Here is a 20,359-nt window from a genome sequence, read left to right as displayed (position 1 = left end):
CCTTGACTAGATGGACCTTTGTTGGCAAAGTAATGTCTCTGCTTTTGAATATGCTGTCTAGGTTGGTCATAACTTTCCTTCCAAGGAATAAGCGTCTTTTAATTTCATGGCTGCAGTCACCATCTGCACTGATTTTGGAGCACAAAAAAATACAGTCTGCCACTGTTTCCACTGTTTCCCCATCTACTTCCCATGAAGTGATGGGACCAGATGCCATAATCTTTGTCTTCTGAATGTTGAGTTTTAAGCCAACTTTTTCACTCTCGTCTTTCACTTTCATCAAGAGGCTTTTTAGTTCCTCTTCACTTTCTGCCATAAGGGTGGTGTCATCTGCATATGTGAGGTTATTGATATTTCTCCTGGCAATCTTGATTCCAGCTTGTGCTTCTTCCAGCCCAGCGTTTCTCATGATGTACTCTGCATAGAAGTTAAATAAGCAGGGTGACAATATACAGCCTTGACTTACTCCTTTTCCTATTTGGAACCAGTCTGTTGTTCCATGTCCAGTTTAAAGTTAGGAGATAGAAAAGAGAATTTCTTGTAAAACAAATATCCTCTGTGTTGTTTTCATTTTTATGTTGGGTTTGGCATATGCAAGAAAAGTTCAGTTTGAGTGCTTGCTTTATTTTCCACTGTTTTGTAGAACTGCTTGGTTGTGTTCTACCCTAATGTTCCTTTTAGAACAACAGTAACACAAAAACTACCTCTTCAATACAAAAATGATTATATTTCTTATTTTGAATCAGCCTAGTTTTGGCATATTTTTTCACTTTATTGAGAGGGATAGAGAAATACAAAATACAGATATTCAATTCTGAAATGTAAACTTTCTTTGAGATCATTCAGAACTCTTGGATTTGGTGACTCATCAAGATGATCCCCTTAATGGTCTTTCCTACTAATTGAGTATGGAGAGTCTTAAGTTTGAGAGTTGAAAGGACCTTGGAGTTCAACTTTGTAGCCCTTGCTCCTTTAAGAAACTCTTTTCCTGTCTAGTATCCAAGTGAGGGCTCATTCCAACCATGGACTGAGAAAAGATTGGGCTTTATACAAAGAAGTTTCCCATCTAGAAGAAAACATTTGAGGTAAATAAAACTGTAAAGCTGAGAGACTTTGTTTGTCTTGCGTAATCTGTAAACCGACTGTGAAGGTAATTGTGAAAGATGAGTCCACATGCATATTTAGCAATGGTTGACTGATTAAAATATGTCAATGAAGATCATTCTGGTAAAAGTTGACAGTGTTCAGCATTCATATTTTATCGATGCGTCTTAAAGCACACTGGGGTGAAGGTAGGTATAGAATGTAAATCTTGCCTTCATGATGCTTTTCATCTTATTAAAGATGGAGATTTAAAAAATAAGATATGTGTTATTTCATAACCTGTTTTTAATACATGTTTTAATGTAATACATGTTTTAATACCTGTTTTTAATGACAATATAGTATTTTTAGGAGCTGCCCAGTATTGTCTTTTGATGGTAAAAAATCTGCCTGCAATGTGGGAGACCTGGGTTCGATCCCTGGGTTGGGAAGATCCCCTGGAGGAGGGCATGGCCCACTCCAGTATTCTTGCATTGGAGAATCCCCATGGACAGAGGAGCCCGGCAGGCTACAGTCAATGGGGTCACAAATTGTCAGACATGACTGAGCGACTAAGCACAGTGCAGTATTGTCTTTTATAGATGTAATCTGACTTATTGCACTGACACCCTATTTATTGACTGACTCAGGTGTTTCTGGTTTTTACCTGTTATTATCTACCCTTACTTTTTTTCTAGACATAATGACAGGGCAGTGACTATCCCTGTACATATATTTTTCTACACTAGTAACTGGTTCTTTTTTAAAAAAATTGTTTTTAATTGAAGTATACTAGATTTACAATGTTCTGTTTCAAGTGTACAGCAAAGTGAATCAGTTCTGCATAATATATGTATATATATTCACTCAACTGGTCCTTTCATAATAAGTATTTATTAAGAAATTTCACATAGCACAGAGATGTATAAAATGAGGGGGAAAACTGCCTTCCCTTTTCCTAGTCCTTCCCTAGAGGGAGGGTAACCAGTTCTAAATGTTTTCTTCTTTATCTGTCAAACGTTTTTGGTTTTTAATACAGAAGAAGGCAGATGTTAGAATAACGAAGGTTTGGAGTGGATCCACAATGAGGGTGCAGAGATGAGCCTGAAAGTGTAGTTGTGGCCCTCACAGGAAAACTTACTGGAGCAGATTCTGAGATGGAATTTAAATATGTTATAATGCAATTTCCTGAATCACATAGTGACAACCATTTAGAGTGGAGGTACAGAAACAAATCAAGAAAGAATCAGAGAGGAAGTGAGCAAGCTTAACCTACTGTAGACAGGGAATGATGTTCCCTGAAGTGGAAAATTTCCTTTGTTGGGAACTGAGGATTTGGTGATGACTTTAGAGCTGACCAACACATGGATGGAAGCTTAATGGAATTGTTTATAATAGCCTCCAGAGGAGCATCATTTCAGGAAGGGAATCTGGTGAGAGCATTACAGTAAGTAGTTTAAACCAGATATGATGAGGTTTTTAGTAAGGGAAGAAGGGTCGGGATAAATAAGGAGGTACATCTGTAAGAAATAAAGTACAGGAAGAAACAGTGGTGGGGAGCAGGGTTGTTTTACACCAGATTGGGTAAGTCTTGGCCACATGAATGAGGAATCTTCTGAAGGTAGTTCCTTCCTTGGGTTCAATACCAAAACCAGATTCCAGGGAACTGGAGAAGAGGATTCTGAACCAAGCCATCGTTTCCTCTCAGTTTGAATATGAATAAAGATATAAAAAAATATGGAAAAGCTTCCTACCCACAGGAGAATTTACGTACAAGTCTTTTAATGTTTTTCTTTTGATATATAGTGACGCACCCAGCTCTGCTGGATTTGGCATTAGCCCCACGTTCTCTACTGATGGAGCAGTACATGTCCCCTTCTGTAGCTCTCCAAAACCCACCTCCCAGAGATGTGATTGGGGGGGTCGGGTGGTGTGAGATATTGGTGTGTCCTGCCCCGGCTGCTGTCATTCACCCCCTTATCCCAGCCAGGTGCTTTAAGGCCCTCATTGTGAATGAATTTAGGGTTGTGGGGATGGGGGGAATGAGGGGGTAGTTAGGAAGTTTAGGACTGACATGTATATATTGCTATATACAAAAGAGATAACTAACAAGGACCTTACTGTATAGCACAGGGAACTCTGCTTAATATTCTGTAACAACCTAATTGGGGAAGGAAATTTGAAAAAGAATAGATACATGTATACGTATAACTGAATTACTTTGTCGTATACCTCAAACTAACACAATATTGTTAATCAAGTATACTCCAATGTAAAATAAAAAGTAAAAAAACCCAGAGGTGCTCATTGCTGCTGACCTGTGGTATGGTCCATCCCGATCTCGGGCTCCTGCCTCACTCCCTGAGTTTTCTGCTGGGAGACTCACCTGATCTGAATCACTGTCAAATTTCAGGACTTGATTTCTGATTGGTTCCTGCAGCGAGCCACTGCCATGACAACCTGCCTCCCTCTCCAGCGGCCCGTGAGTCCTGTGGTCCTGTTGCACTCCTCCTTTTTGTTTCTGTCCTACCCTTGAACTTCATCTCCATGTCTGGGTGGAACTCTCTGTGACTGTTCTCTTCAGATCTTGACTTCCAGGCTCCTGAGTGTGGCTGTTGCTCTGTGGCCTGGTGGCACGAGTGCCTGTGCTGAGGTCTAGCACACCTGGGTTCTGGGACCAGCTTTGCATGTGGTGTTTCTATGGGTTCAGGCAAGTGACTTATCTTCTCAGCATCAGTACCCTCATTTTGTTTTAATAAGAATTTTTGTTTGCATGTAATGGATCTCATCCTAAGAAAATGGCTGCTAGAGGTAGACGTGGAGGGATTGATTTAAATGTGGAGGATTTCATTTAAGGCCTCGAGGCACGTGTGAAATTCTCTTGGAGAGATCCTGGGGCACCTTGAAGAGATCACAGTTGTACGGGAGAGGTGTGCCATCTTTATCAAGACACGTGAGCAGAGAAGCAAATGTCAGTTTCCAACAGGAACCCCAGATTGAAAGTGTCAAGAGCAACTGCCTTAGAAGAGCCATGGGTTTGGGGTCAGACTTCTGCTCTCTGTTGTCCCGAGGTTCCAGGGCCAGTAGCTGTGGGATTATTCATTTTGAGGATGGATCAAACAGCACTGGGAGGCCTCCTACTCTGCATGCTGGAAGTGATCAAACTTAACTTCACAGGGTCACTGTAAGCATGAGTGGGACAAATGGAGCCTGAAACATCATGGATAACCAGTCCATGGCAGTGGCCATCATTCTTCTTTACTCTGCTCTCTTGTTAGGGCCCTATGCTAGTTCTTGCATCCCTGGGAGCCTGGATCATCACTTAGAGCCTGCTCTAGCCCAGGGAGCTTAGGCTACCCAGCTGGCTTACCCCACGTCAGCTGCAGTCCACTCCAGACCTTCAGTCCTCTTCATCCCCACCTGTCTGGCCCCCACATTCCCCCGTAGCCCCATGTCGGGTCTCAGCCTCCCTCCTCTACCTGGGAAAAGGGTAAAAGGCCAACAAGTACCTGCAGTTTGTATCCTGGAGTTGGGGTAGTGAGCTGAAGCAGTCAAAGATCTTGAGATGTGGAGGATGTGGATGCCACTTCTTATCAGTTTAAAAATGTGTGGGTGTTAGTGGCTGAGTTGTGTCCAGCTCTTTGCAACCCCATGGACTGTAGCCCACCGGGCTCCTCTGCCTATGGAATTCTCCAGGCAAGAAAACTGGAGTGGGTAGCCATTCCCTTCTCCAAGGAATCTTTCCAATCCAGAGATTGAACCTAGGTCTTCTGAATTGCTGGTAGATTCTTTACCATCTGAGCCACCAGGGAAGCCCCCAGTTTAAAATAAGTAGTCTTAAATCTTGTCACTGTTTTATTACAGTACTGTCCTCTGGCGATTTTAATGTAGTTACTGCCTGCAATGCAAGAGACCCAGGTTTGATCTGTGGGTCAGGAAGATCCCCTGGAGAATGGAATGGCAACCCACTCCAGTATTCTTGCCTGGAGAATTCATGGATAGAGGAGCCTGGCTAGCTAGAGTTCCTGGGGACTTTAAAACACACATACACTGTTTTAATTATTGTTCATGCTGTCTGATAAACATGTTAGTGTTATTCAAAAATAGCATTTCATTCAAAAACATTAATTTCTGCTTTTTAAAATTTCTACTATTATGATAGGTACAGGAGATATTAAGAGATGCATGTTAATAAGAAAAATGGTAGCATTAATCTAGTACTTTCTCTGTGCCAGGTACTCTTCCGGGCATGTTCACTCATGAATCGTCAATAGCTACCTTATGAAGATTTCTCTTATGTACAGATGAAGGGAAAAAGAGACTCAGAGAGCCTAACTAACTTGCTCAAGGTCACACAGCTATTAAGTAGCAGAGCCAGGCTGTGAACACAGACAGCCTAGTTTTAGTATCTGCTCTGAGGTCTTGCTGCTAAAGTGGTGCCTCAATGTCACATCACCTGGGAGCTGGTTAGACAAGCAGAATATCGGGTTCTACCCCAGCATCCTGGAAGCAGAACATGCATTTTAGTAATATTTTCAGACTGGACTGAAATGCACAGTCAAGTTCAAGAATCACTGCTCCAAACCACTCTGTGTTACCTTTCTCCAGCCATGAGAATTTGATGGTGGGGGAACAGTGTAAGCTGGCAAATGGGCATATAAACATTTATAACTCATGGTACATGGTAACTTTCTGCCCTTTAGACACTTGACTAAAACTTAGCCTGAATGCGAATTTAGTGCTTGGGGCGTTTCAGAACCTTTCCCAGACATCCTCGTGGACGCACTTGTGCCTCTTGTCTTTCTCTGTTCACATGCATACACACATATTGTTGTTGCTGTTCAGTCGCTGAGTCGTGTCTGACTCTTTGTGACCCTGTGGACTGCAGCACCCCAGTCTTCTCTGTCCTCCACTATTTCCTGGAGTTGGCTCAGACTCATGTCCATTGAGTCAGTGATGCTATCTAACAATTTCATCGTCTGCTGCCCGCTTCTTTTGCCTTCAATCTTTCCCAGCATCACTCATGGTTTCCAATGAGTCGGCTCTTTGCGTTAGGTGGCCCAAGTATTGGAGCTTCAGCTCAGTCCTTCCAATGAATATTCAGGGATGATTTCCTTTTGGATTGACTGGTTTGATCTCCTTGCTGTCCAAGGGACTCCCAAGAGTCTTCTCCAGCACCACAGTTTGAAAGCATCAGTTCTTTGGCACTCAGTCTTCTTTAAGGTCCAACTCATATCCGTACATGACTACTGGAAAAACCATAACTTTGACTAGGTGGAAAAGTTTGTTGGCTAAGCAATGTCTCTGCTTTTTAATACACTGCCTAGGTTTGTCATAGCTTTTCTTCCAAGGAGTAAGTGTCTTTTAATTTCATGACTGCAATCACTGTCTGCAGTGATTTTGGAGCCCGAGAAAATAAAATCTGTGACTGCTTTTTGTGAGATTTAATAACAGGGCAGTCACATCTCATGTGTGGCTTTTTGCATTTTGTCATCTCTGCTTTCCTGTTGAGACAGACCCTTTTTAAAGCCTCTTCTCTCTGGGAAGTGTAGCCTGGCCCCTTGCCACAGTAGCCTTCCTGTGCTCCTTTTCCCCCTCCCTTGCCTCATTCTAGTAAAGAAACTTTTTTCTTGTTACATGAGTAATTATAATCCTATTGTAATCACATAACGAGCAGCTAACCTGCCTCGGGGGTGTTGGCCAACTTCAAGAACAAGAATGAGGGAGATTTTTGCCAGACGGAGAAGGGCATATGGAACAAAGGGAATAGGGGTCTGAAGAGCATTGCCTGTTGTGGGTTGAGGGGAGTTGCGTGCGGCCTGGAGCATGGCCAGTGTGTGGGCAGAGATGGGAGATGAGGCTGCACAGTGAATGGCTGTAGGCTTTATTAACCATAATATGGCTATGGAATATTACTCTGTGGCAGCCAGTCTGGTAAGAGCTTTACATGAATTTCATCTGCAGAATTGCCTTTGGTGAGATAAGCTTCATTATCTTCACTTGCAGATGAGGAAAAGTTACAGCAGAGATTAGGTAACTTGCCCTAAGGCCACATCGCTAATCATAGTGTCTGGATCTGTGAGCTTGGGCTTTAGTCGTTGTGCTTCCCAGTGTGGGGCCAGCGGTCTGTTTAGCAGCAAGTACTTTGCAAGTCATCATAAATAGACTGCTATGTTTAAAGTGAATACAGTTAACACCAGTACAGAACACGTTTTATTTTTGTTGCTGTTGTTTGATTCTGGGTCATTTTGAGAGACTAGTTTTCCAGTGGTAGAGTGTGTGGGTTCATATGCCCAGGGTTTGTATGCAAGGGCTGGGGTTCAGGCACTTACTACCACTGCAGCATGACCTATCTTTGGGGTTTCCTTTGCCTAGGTAGTTTGGAGCAGTCTTTAAAATGTAGAATCTTAAGAAGGAGAAAACACAAGATTCCTCGAGCTGGAAAAGAAGTGTGTTCTGTGTATTCTTTAAATCCTTTATGGACATAGTGGTGATTCTGCTGTTGTGGTCGATAGTCTCGTACTATCTTGTTTTAAGTGAAAAACTTTCTTCTGTCAATAGGTAGAGTAGTAATAGGGATATTTTATTCACCTTGAAATTCATAGGAACTCTCTCTTTCTAGACACAGCAGATTTAATAAGGACTTTCTATTTTCTTTAGTTTCTGCTGCTTCTGCCTTGATTACCATCAGCTAACAGCGTGGTGGTTCTCCTGTACTTGGTGATGTTACCACCTCAGCATTTGGTCCTCCCTCCTCTGCATCAATTCACTTTACTTCTAATATTTTGCTCTGTGAACTGCTCTGGGAATACTTACCCTCCTTGGCTCTGACAGCAGCAGGGCATGTTAGCATTATCTGTTTAGAACCAAGAAATACATGCAGTTCAGGAAATGTGGCAAGCATGTAAGTGGTGGGAAAGTTAGTTAGTGGTTGTGAACTTATACAATTCACTTAACTTCAATAGACCTCAATTTCCTCATTTATAAACGAGGAGGCAGGTCTAGGGTCTTTAGAAGAGGCCTTTAAAGATCTCTAAGGAGGTCTAACATTCATGTACTTCTAATGAAATTTCACCACCAGTTCTTAGCTGTCTTTATGTTTAAGAGGGTTTAACACTCCTGTAAATTTAACTGTAATAACCATTTTCTCATGTACATTTTATTAATAGCTGTAATGAATTGTGAATGACAGTTTAATTAGATCATCCGTGTATAATTAGGACAACCATGTTTTTTTCCTAAGAGGATCTATTTTTCATTTGAGTATGCGGCTTACCTTTAACCTAGGTAATTAAGCATTTTACAAAGTAGAAAAGCTTTTTCTACCTTCTTAATAAACATAAAGATCATCTTACATTTTCTTGAAAAGCCACATGAATAAAATATGGAGAGCAATTCTGGCATACGTTTTGTGACCTTAGGCAGTGTATTTGGTAGAGTGGTAACAAAATAGTGTGGAATTTAAGAAAATCTGTTTTCTGTTTACTGCTTACTTTCCTACTTTTTGTGTAAAGCAGCTTTGCAGTCACTTCATCTGTGTTTTGAGTGCTAACTTTTTAAAGTTGGCAAGTAGATTTTCATTAAGTGTTCTTATCTCTTGTGAAGGTGCCATATTAAACACGTAGAAGAAAATCAACCTTATCTGATGGATGGCCTCCAATTAACAGTGGAGGAGCCCTTTGTATTTGGCTTTGCAGTGTGTTTTTGTACTTAGATTTGAGCATGGGTGTGCCTGATCTTCTGAGAATTTACACCACTTCCAGCAAAGAAGGAAGTCCCACTCTGAAGATAGACTCAGAAGGAACTGGAACACTGACAAGTAGACCTCTCCTTCCCAGATAGTTGGCTGAGTTGTTGTCTGTGCTGGGCCAAGACCCTCCGCGTTCTGGGGTCAAACATCCTCCCGAGCTGAATGGCTCTCTTTTCCTGCAGCGTCTTTGGATTTATGCCCCCCCAGTGCATCTTGGAGTATTTAGACATTGAGTACCTGAATTATTCAGATGTTCTTGTCACTCCAGTCATGAGGAGGTAATTATGGGATCACAGCTGCTGTAGAGAGGCAGTGTGTCATATTATGTCCATTGATTGTTTGAGAGCACTTCATCTGGTTAATCCCACTCTGTGCCAATACGGTGACCCCAGTGTGTTCTTGCATTACAGTGAGTGGCCGAGGTTGGAGCAATACCTTGCAGGAGAGATGGCAGTTGACACGAAGGCCCCATGAAGCTCCACTTGCCCCCAAACATCTTCCCCACGGGCCCAACCAGAGGGGCCTCAGAGAATATGTTGTTTGACCAATGGTTAAGTGTAATGGGGAGAGGGTAGATGAGTGGTTCGGTGTCTGGTCTAAAGAGAGGTGGATGGAGAGAGGCAGTTTCCTGGTGCATAGATGCCTGGTGATAACCTGCATCTTATACTAAGCTTTACAAAACAGTCTCTATTGTTCACCTCTTCGGCTTCTGAATTACCTTAGAAAGAAGACGAATGGAGCCAGATTACCTTGTATGACTGAAAATTGGTGAGCCCTTTTAAAATAGTTCTAAAATATGCTTTATTATTAGATTCTGATTGTAAAAATAGTCTACCGAATTTAGAAAATACAAAATAAGTAGCAAACATCACTTGTGTTGCCACCAAGCAGATGTGGCGTTGTTATTGCTTTGTGTCTGTTTTATATGCTTCAGTAGATTTTGAACAGGTATCATGTGTTCATACTGCTTACCTTCTCTCCTAATAGATAATGAATGTATTCTCTCACTATTAAATATTTCTAAAGCTTTACTTTTATAGTTGCCTAACATGATGTGGGATAACCTTAAAATAAGACGTTAATCACTCGTGACAAAGGTACTTGAGTAAAAAACCCAGTTTGCATTGTAGGGAAAACCCAGCTTTAATTAAAGATAGCCTTGTATGAATGTGGGTCCTAGAGATTTATATCATGATAGAAATAGAAGGAGCTTTTAAACTTATTTAGTCTGACTCTCTTATTATATATATATATATAAGGGAATTATGGCCCATATTATTTATGTGACTGCTCAAAGTCAAATATCTTTAATGGCAAAAAAGGGACTAGCATTCCTGGTGTTCCTTGTCCACTGTATCACCTAACACTTGACAAATACACCATACCTTCCTTTTCTCAAGACATAGTTGAACATGTGACAGCATATACTGTAGTGAGTATCTCTGGGTTTCTTCTGTGGTTTGTAGGTTGGCTTTAAAATGATCCTGAGATTTAAATTTGGCCCACAAACCAAAGCCTCCGAGGGGAGCCCATTTTTTTTGGTTCTATAGGTTAAAAAAATCTTCAGATCTGTTTTGACTTGAGAGCTTTAGAGGCCAAAAATGGATTCTACACTGCCTGGTACTTGCCCTTTGAGGTTATTTGCCTTATATGCTAACCTGGAATTAGTGAAACTACAATAAATAATAATAACAAATAATATTTTATTCACAGATACTGTTCCTATCCATTAAACAGGCATCACTCTTAAAGCAGTGTGTCCTTTGTATTAGACACTTTAAATGTCTTCAGTCAGCAATTACATGTGTCCCAGCTCTTGCCTAGATTTAATTTGAAGAACATGAACCCTGGGTAGGTAAATCAACTTGTCCACAGTCATATAACCATTGGGCTCAAGTGCAGTAGATTTAATTTAATAAATGATCATTTGAAACTTATAAAATAGAAAAAAATAATATCACCTGTATTCTCCTAGCTCTCAAACAGCTATTAGTACCATTTTGGTAAATTTCAGTGTTTGTTTACTTTTGATAATGTTGTATGCCTGATTTTTTTTTTTTATTAATTATTGATCAACCTTTTTTTTTGTTTGAACCCCTACTGTGTTCAAGGTCCTAAAAGCAGGGACTTCTACTAATGTATTTAGTGGAAATTGATTCATTTCCTATATTTGAGTGAGTTCCTTAGGAAACCTGTTGTGACTGTCTTACATATTTTTTTTCCTTCCTTTGATTAGAACAGGGGCTAATGAAGTGAGGTTATAGTTTTAGTCCAGCGCCAGTTCACTTTATACTCTCATAAACCGTGTGCACATTCATCACAATGCTCGTAAAGTGGAGTGCTGGATCACTGTACAATTAATAAGAAAACAGCACAGCCCACGTTTAGTGGCAGACCGTCCACTGAAATCATTTCTTATACCAATCTTGACTTCCTGTTAAGATTTTCTTATGTGTTTTATCTCATTTTTATCCTCACAAGACTGGGTCTTGGGGAAGTCCAAATAGAGCTCTAACCCACCTCATTTTTTTTTTTTTTAACTTCTGACTGAGAGCTCTTTCAGTCTTTCAGCTCTTTGACTGATGCTGCTCCATCTGTGATGTAAAGCCCTCTGTAAAGGGGTAGAATATATTTTTTCAGTTTCTTTTTAATAATTTTTCTTTAACAAAATGATACCTGTTCTGTGCATTAAATTGTGAAAATACATTAGTAAAAAGAAAAGTTGGTCATCCACCACACAGGTAACCACTTGTAACACATTATTATAAATCTTTCTACCCTACCTTTTTTTGTGTATAGATGTGTGTGTGTGTGTGTGAGAGAGAGAGAGAGGGAGAGAGAGAGAGAGAGAGGGAGAGAGAATGTTTCTGTTGTTGTTGTTCAGTTGCTAAATCATATGCGACTCTTTTTGACCCCACGGACTGCAGCACACCAGGCTCCCCTGTCCTTCAGTATCTCCCGGAGTTTGTTCAAATTCTTGTCCATTGAGTTGGTGATGCTGTCTAACCATCTCATCCTCTTTCGTCCCCTTCTCCTCCCTTCAATCTTTCCCAGCATCAGGGTCTTTTCCAACGAGTTGGTTCTTCACATCAGGTGGCCAGAGTACTGGAGCTTCAGGTTCAGCATCCGTTTTTCCTTAACATTCAGGGTTGACTTCTTTTAGGATTGAGTGGTTTTATCCCCTTGCGTTACAAGGGTCTCTGAAGAGTCTTCGTCAGCACCACAATTCAAAAGCATCAGTTCTTCAGTGCTCAGCCTTCTTTATGGTCCAGCTCTCACAGTTGTACATAACTACTGGAAAAACCATAGCTTTGAATATATGGACCTTTGTCTGCAAAGTGATGTCCCTGCTTTTTAATTTGTTTCTGAGTTTGTCAAAGCTTTCCTTCCGAGGAATAAGTGACTTCTAACTTCATGGCTACAGTCATCATCTGCAGTGATTCTGGTTGTGTGTAATTAAGTTTTCAAGAACTGGTATGTTGTTTACATACGGATTTGTATTCCATGTTTTCCATTTCCATCTTCATTTATCATGAACATTTTCATACTTAATAATGTAATAAAATACCATTTTTCACGACTGCATGTGTATCACATCATTTATTTTACCCATCCTTTCCTGGTGAATTTTTAGATTAATTTTTGTTGTTTTTAACCAATTATAGGATTCATATCCTATATAGCTAATATGTACACAATTTGTAATTATTTCCATGGGAAAAGTCCCTAAAAATGGAGTCACTGGGACAGAATACATGGAATATTACAAGACATGAGAGCTATTGCTGAATTTGCCTATAGCTATCTTTATTTCCTCTAGAAGTGTGGAATGCCAATTTCGCCTAGATTTGTGAGCCCTTCATATTATCATTTTCAACAGTGTTTACCAATTTAATGAGTATTAATTATATCATTGTCATTTGAATTTGTGATTTTTTTTAAACACTAGATGAGGCTAAATTGCTTTTTAATTGATTAAAGGATTTTCCCCCCTAACTTCTCTTCATTGGGAGATTTTAAAATATGATTTACTAGTGTTTTATGCGGTTTAGTATAAACTCTTTGCAGTTTTGCAGATAGTTTGTCCCAGTGTATTAGATCCTACTTTCAATGCATTGTGTGTTAACGAGAGTTCAGACCCTTTGTAGAATTGATTCCAAGGCATGAGCTAACATTAAGTTTATGAGGTCTCCTAAGACTTCCCTGGTGGCTCAGACAGTAAAGTGTCTGTCTACAAATGCGGGAGACCCGGGTTCAGTCCCTGGTTTGGGAAGATCCCCTGGAGAAGGAAATGGCAATCCACTCCAGTACTATTGCCTAGAAAATCCCATGGACAGAGGGGCCTGGTAGTCTACAGTCCATGGGGTCGCAAAGAGTCGGACACGACTGAGCGACTTCACTTTCACTTTCATGAGGTCTCCTATTTCTTAGAGACCATTTCCTTATTAATATTTTTATAACTTAAAAATATAAAATGACTCGATCAATCATTCAGCCTGGAGTTGGTCTTCTCTTTTCTCTTGTGATCACATAATAAGGCATTACCTATAAAAGGGCACAGGCTATCTGATGCGAGCTGCTATCCTGACTTCCTCTCTAGTGTAAGGCAGTGAAGGTCCCAGTCCAGAGTTTGTAAGTGAACTTTTAATAAGGTGACTGAAATGTTCCTGAACAGGTTTGAAGAAACACATACAGTTCTTTGTGAGGCAGGATCACAATTTTCTGATCAAACTGTGAAGGCATGTGGCTGAAGCCCAGTGTTGGATGCATTAATAGGATTCAGAAATTTACTATGGCAAATCACATGGACGGAGGAGCCTGGTGGGCTGCAGTCCATGGGGTCGATAAGAGTTGGACATGACTGAGCGACTTCACTTTGACTTTTCACTTTCATGCATTGGAGAAGGAAATGGCAACCCACTCCAGTGTTCTTGCCTGGAGAATCCCAGGGACGGGGGAATCTGGTGGGCTGCCGTCTATGGGGTCACACGGAGTCGGACACGACTGAATCGACTTAGCAGCAGCAGCAGCATCAACAGCAATGGAGCTTCAGAAGTGGCCGCCAGTGGCCATTGCCAGAAGGGAATACACATCTAAATGTGTGTGTATATTCAGCATTTCTAGAACCTTCCTCACTCCTCAGTCCTTATGCTGCCATTAGGAAGACATGTGGGGACATGCCTGATACTGGAGCAATAATGAGAAAGAGGTGACACTGATTGGCTCGATTTGTCCTCTTCCAGGGTATCCTAGGCAGGATTTCATACCCAGCCCTTCTCTGCACCCCTCTTTCTTCTCTGTGTACCCATGTGCATATAGAGAGACTGTGGGTCATTTCAGTCCCATCTGCCTGGTTCCCACTGCTCTCTCCACCCCATCAGAATTGTAGGAGACACTTTTGTCCCCTGTCTCGTAGATTCAGCTGTGCACAACACTGAGCATCCTTTCCCTTCCATAAGCCCAACCAGATGGTTTTTGGCAATTACACTGTCTAGTCTCTACCATGCCCTGGAAATGCATTTGTCAACATCACACATCTAAAAGTGGCCGATCAGCTTCCCCCCTGAAATGAGTGTTTCCTCCTGGGTTCCCCTTTAACACCCTGTGTTAAAGGTGCCCCAGTTTACCCACTCTCCCTCCATGAGCCTCAGTGCCCTCTGTGACTCCCTTTTTCTCTCCCTCCACCACAGACTGGAGTCACACCTGTCCATTCTGCCTTTTCAGTAATGTTCACGTTCTTCCGTCTTGCCTATTTTCACTACAGAAGTTAAGGCTCAGACCTCCTGTCTGGACTTTTCAATAACTTTCTTTGGTCTCATTTCATTGTCTTGTTTCTCCCCTGCAAAATGCAAAATCTGAGCCATCTATCACGCCATGTCCCTGTCTTCTTAGTGGATTCCTAGGATGGAGTTCAAACCACCTCAGAAATTTTCAGTGATTTCTTATAGGCTGTTGAATCAGACTCCTCAGCATGTGCTAAGCAGAAAAAGAACAAAACAGCTACAACAAAACCCAAATCTAAATACGTACTTTCAGAGAGGAGGGAATGCATTTAGCAGCAAGCTCTTCTAATAAGTAGTCAGATATTTTGGCAAGTTAGATATTTGGCAGCTCATTGAAGTTTTATTACCCAAGATGAAAATGTTCTAGAGTTGATTGTGGTGGTGGTGAATCTTTAAAGATCATTGAATTCTACACTTTAGCTGTATGAATGGAAGGTTATATGAATTATGTCTCAGTAAAATTGCTACTAAAAAATTTGCCATACTTTATAGGATTCTAGTTGGAGAAGGCAATGGCAACCCACTCCAGTACTCTTGCCTGGCAAATCCCATGGATGGAGGAGCCTGGTAGGCTGCAGTCCATAGGGTCGCTAAGAGTCGGACACGACTGAGCGACTTCACTTTCACTTTTCAGGAAATGGCAACCTACTCCATTATTCTTGCCTGGAGAATCCAAGGGACGGGGGAGCTTGGTGGGCTGCTGTCTCTGGGGTCGCACAGAGTCGGACACGAGCAGCGACTTAGCAGCAGCAGCAGTGGCATCTGTTATAGTACAATACAAACAGTAAGCAATGACTTAATCACCTTAGAAATATTTATTAAGAAAAATGATAAACATGATAAGGAAACATTTCCCACCTATATTCTTAACTGTGTAGAGTATCCAAAATATTGTAATAGTCATTTCATTTAGTATGTAGTATATTAACAGGCTTTTAAATAATCAATGGTGAGTATACTTGAGAAAGCTGTTTGTAGATCACAAGATAAGCAAGTGATTATAGGGTTAGCATTAAGCTAAAGCATTTGGATTTTCAAGCTGTGCCCCAACTCTGTGTATATGTAATGAAAGAGAAAAGGCTGCACCTAAGATGGTCAGTTTCTGGTTGTTTCATTTTTACTCAAACTACTATTATACAATGACAATGTTATATTAATGTATTACTAGGTCAATTTATAAGAAATCACCTATGAGTATATACTAATATAATTTGGACAAAATTTGTTGGATCTTGGGGTCTTAAACCAGGAGTTTAGTGAGTTTACACATTATCTTGGATTATGAGTCTCTTTCCCTTTAACTCTCACTTTTGTTTCTTGGAACAGTCCCATGGACTGTGTAGTAAGAGGAGAGACTCAGTTTAAATCAAGAGAATAATTAGTTTTACTTCCTCCTTTATTAGTCAAATGGTAAGAAGTCATCATATGTGCAAGCCTTCCTAAACCTTAGTAAATTGTACCAGTGTGCTTCTCTCTACTTTTACTTCCTCACGGAGCAAATGTAGTTTTAAGTCTGCCCTTTCCTTTTTCCTGCCCACTGATTTTTACATTTCTAGGTGTGATCCTTTTGAGCAAAGAGTGTGTCATTGTCTCCTTTCAGGAAAAAGACATATTTCTGCATACAACTTACTAAAGAGTATGGAAAAAGGCCTTTCTTGTTCGAGACTCAGGTTGACCATTGCTGTTTTTGAAAAAGCCAGGGGGAGGAAAAAAGCAGGAGGAAGGGACCTGCTCCATTACTATTCTGCTGGGTGTCTGTTATTGTCACTGGCTTGAACAGTAGAGAAACATATGGCCATCAGGCAAAGTAAATTAGAGGATAAAATTTAAATTAATGAAACAAATCATAGGACAACTCTTTAATGGACTGGGAAATTGTCTTGCCATCAGTTGGTGGAACCAGATGTTGCCACCTTTTCTTTGGGTGACACGAATGTCCAAGGTGCAGCAATGGGTTGCTTTGTTGCTGTTGTTCTTCAGTCACTCAGTAGTGTCTGACTCTTTGCGACCTATGAGTTGGCTCTTTGCATCAGGCGGCCAAAGTGTTGATGCTTTAGCTTCACCATCAGTCCTTCCAGTGAATATTCAGGGTTGATCTCCTTTAGGATCGAGTGACTTGATCTCCTTGCAGTCTCCAAGGGACTCTCAAGAGTCTTCCCCAGCACCACAGTTCAAAAGCATCAATTCTTCAGCGCTCAGCTTTCTTTATGGTCCAACTCTCACATCCATACATAACTACTGGAAAAACCATAGCTTGGACTAGACAGATCGGCAAAGTAATGTCTCTGGGCTTTCTAATATGCTGTCTAGATTTGTCATAGTTTTTCTTCCAGGGACCAAGTGTCTTTTAATTTCATGGCTGTAGTCACCATCTGCAGTGATTTTGGAGCCCCCCAAAATAAAGTCTCTCACTGTTTCCATTGTTTCTCCACCTATTTGCCTTGAAGTAATGGGACCAAATGCCATGATAATTCATTTTCTGAATGTTGAGTTTTAAGCCAGCTTTTTCACTCTCCTCTTTCACTTTCATCAAGAGGCTCTTGAGTTCCTCTTCATTTTCTGCCATAAGTGTGGTGGTATCTGCATATCTGAGGTTATTGATATTTCTCCCAGCAGTCTTAATTCCAGCTTGTGCTTCCTCCAGCCCAGCTTTTCTCATGATGCACTCTGCATAGAAGTTAAATAAGCAGGGTGTCAATATACAGCCTTGACGTCCTCCTTTCCCTATTCGGAACTAGTCCATTGTTCCATGTCTAGTTCTAACTGTTGCTTCTTGACCTGCATACAGGTTTTGGAGGAAGCAGGTAGGGTGGTCTGGTATTCCCATCTCTTTCAGAATTTTTCACAGTTTGTTGTGATCCACAGTCAAAGGCTTTAGCATAGTCAATGAAGCAGAAGTAGGTGTTTTTCTGAAATTCTCTAGCTTTTTCTGTTATTCAGCAGATGTTGGCAATTTGATTTCTGGTTCTTCTGCCTTTTCTCAATTCAGCTTGGACATCTGGGAGTTCTTGGTTCATGTACTGTTGAAGTCTAGCTTGGAGAATTTTGAGCATTACTTTGCTAGTGGGTGAGATGAGTGCAATTGTGCAGTAGTTTGAACATTCTTTGGCATTGCCCTTCTTTTGAATTACAATGCAAACTGACCTTTTCCAGTCCTGTGACCATTGCTGTTCACTTTGGAGTAATTCAAATCTAAAAGAGTGAGCATTTCGTGTTCCTGTCTTCAGAACTCCCTGAGCATTAACTGCAAAGATGGCACTTCTCCACTTTGTTGGTAAATGAGCCAGCTTTTTTAAAAAAGTGGAATCTTAAATTTGTTGTTGTTGTTGTTTTATGCTTCTTGGGGAATGGAGAACTGGAATGATTAATTTCTCTCTCCATGGTGTGGTTTTTGAGTCCTCCCAAGTAACCATTTGGAAATGATTAATTTTAAGTCTTTAGTGAAAGTGAAAGTGTTAGTCCCTCAATCATGTTAGTCCCTCTTTTCGACCTCGCAAACTGTAGCCCACCAGGCTCCTCTGTTCATGGAATTCTCTAGGCAAGAATACTGGAGTGGGTGGCCATTCCCTTCTGCAGGGTATCTTCCCAACCTGGGAATCAAACCCAGGTCTCCTGCATTAGAGGCAGAGTCTTTACCATCTGAGCCACCAGGGAAGCCCTTAAGTCTTAAGCTGGGTGGTGTTCATGCTAATAATGGCACCCCCAGCAGGTACTATGGTTTTTGATCAACATCATCATCCCCGCCCCCCACCCAGAGAGAACTTTAAAATTGTGAATAGTGCATAGATTTGGCTCACTTTTATACATTTTAAAACATGTTCTTTTTCCTCAAGTTTAGTTTTCATTTTAATTAAATTTCAGATGATTCATGAACTTTTGAAAGTCTGTCCTTCCTTGGGAACCACACTCTACAGAAGTAAGCAGATTCACTAACTCTTGTTTTCCATAGTATAGTCTCTTCAGTATCCTTTCCTGGTTTTTTTGCTTACTAGGCAGACTTGGAACGTATAGAAGCCTTTCTCAGTATTCCTGGTGTCACTAATTGAAATGCTGCTGCTGCTGCTAAGTCACTTCAGTCGGGTCCAACTCTATGCGACCCCATAGACGGCAGCCCACCAGGCTCCCCCATCCCTGGGATTCTCCAGGCAAGAACACTGGAGTGGGTTGCCATTTCCTTCTCCTAATTGAAATACTGGAGTGATCCTAATTCAAAAACATGCAATCTGAATACCCATGTATCTTGTGAGACAGCCCAGATCATTGCTTCTCTTAATTGGAGCAATGCTCGCTCCCTCCAGCACCTTAATTCCCCTACCTCAAAAGATAATTAGTTTTAGAAGCTCAAAGTGAAGAACCACATGAGTCAAAGGAAAAAAATCTTGACATATTAACCTTGAAAGAAGGCTACTGTAGTTTTTAGTCAAGTCACTTGAATTAATATTTGAAAACATAGTGAAAATAATAGGTCAGTTTTTTTCCCCTGCCTCATGAGAAATATAATGAATGATTTTTAATGTTGTACCATATACAGAGAAGGAACATAATCATCAAGTCCAAAAGCTGAAGGGAGCCCTTGAGGCCTTCCAGGCATGTTCTCCTCCTCTATAGCTGAGTGAGCACATGAGGTTCACTGCTGACCATGTGGCCAGCCTGGGTGGACGCTCTTTCCACACACCTGCCTGTAGATCATCTCACGAGAAATATGAAATGAGGCAGAAAATGGCATTTCAGATCTGTCCTGGGCCTTTTCCTCCACTGCCGTTTTCATTTGTTGCTTTCCCTGAGGGAAGGCCACGTGAGCCATTCTATCCTGAGCAGGAATTTACTGGTTTGATGAGGCCTTCACAGTGCTTTCCAGAGCATGGTGTCTGGTCATTTTCCAACTCGTGCATTTTTAAAGTATGCAGTTTATGATTGAGTGTAACCTGAAAGTCTGGGCCACTTACATTCACGTTTTTTATGGCCTGAAGTAATCAATGCTAAACATCTGTGGGTAGGTATTCTGACTGGTTCCTACTTCTTAAAATGTTGTTATGATGATGACTTGGTATTTTTATGGTATCTTCACGCATCCAAATAATATTCCTTGAATTCCCAGTCTTCTCTAAAGAGGTGTGCATGTAGCAATATAAATAGAAGCCTATAAAGTATGTGTGTGTGTGTGTGTAACTTAAACCTTAAAAAGTCTCTCTCTCTCTCTTTTTTTTTTTTTACATAAGGAGCTTTATCTCACAGGAAATGAAATTATAGCCTCAGTATTGCAGTCTGGTCTGACTCATCCATTAGCGTAAAGACCTCAGTCATGGCTGTGTCCTTGCTTTTGTTGAAGTTCCAGAGAATGTAGGACAGAAGCAGAATTTTTCATTTCATGTGTATTGCCTACATCAGTGTGGCAAACCTTGTAAGTGTACAAAAGTGGCTATTGTTAGAGTGAGTAAGCATTTTAAACTGAACATACTTCTTTCTACCCAAATCTTTTTTTTTTTTTTTGCAGTCTTTATATTTTATTAACCATAGAAGATACTTTCTTAACGAGTCTAATAGAGACATTAACTGTGCAAAAGCTGATGAGATTTACAGTCTTAAATACAAGCACCAAGACAGAAAGGATATTGTGTCAGTTCAGTTCAGTTCAGTTCAGTTGCTCAGTCGTGTCCGACTCTTTGTGACCCCATGAATCGCAGCATGCCAGGACCCCCTGTCCATCACCAACTCTTGGAGTTCACCCAAACTCATGTCCATT

At 40.9% G+C, this 20,359-nt stretch overlaps 1 protein-coding gene across 3 annotated transcripts in view; it reads left to right on the top strand.

The window, feature by feature from the left end:
- Window positions 1-20,359, top strand: part of GNAQ (guanine nucleotide binding protein (G protein), q polypeptide) — a 252,662-nt gene that overhangs the window by 5,449 nt on the left and 226,854 nt on the right. The window contains exon 1 of one of the 3 annotated variants that reach the window (XM_010851135.1): window positions 482-1,292. The exons of 1 other annotated variant lie outside the window; for it this stretch is intronic. In XM_010851135.1, the coding sequence (XP_010849437.1) occupies window positions 1,265-1,292 (28 nt within the window). In that variant the 5' untranslated portion in view covers window positions 482-1,264. Of the gene's footprint in view, window positions 1-481; window positions 1,293-18,404; window positions 18,533-20,359 lie in introns of those variants that run through there. One more of the 3 variants, XM_010851134.1, reaches the window with a different exon arrangement.

The sequence above is a fragment of the Bison bison genome, unplaced genomic scaffold (genome assembly GCF_000754665.1).
Source record: "Bison bison bison isolate TAMUID 2011002044 unplaced genomic scaffold, Bison_UMD1.0 scf7180017864298, whole genome shotgun sequence".
NCBI lineage: Eukaryota > Metazoa > Chordata > Mammalia > Artiodactyla > Bovidae > Bison > Bison bison.
This window is presented reverse-complemented; position numbering and strand designations above follow the sequence as displayed.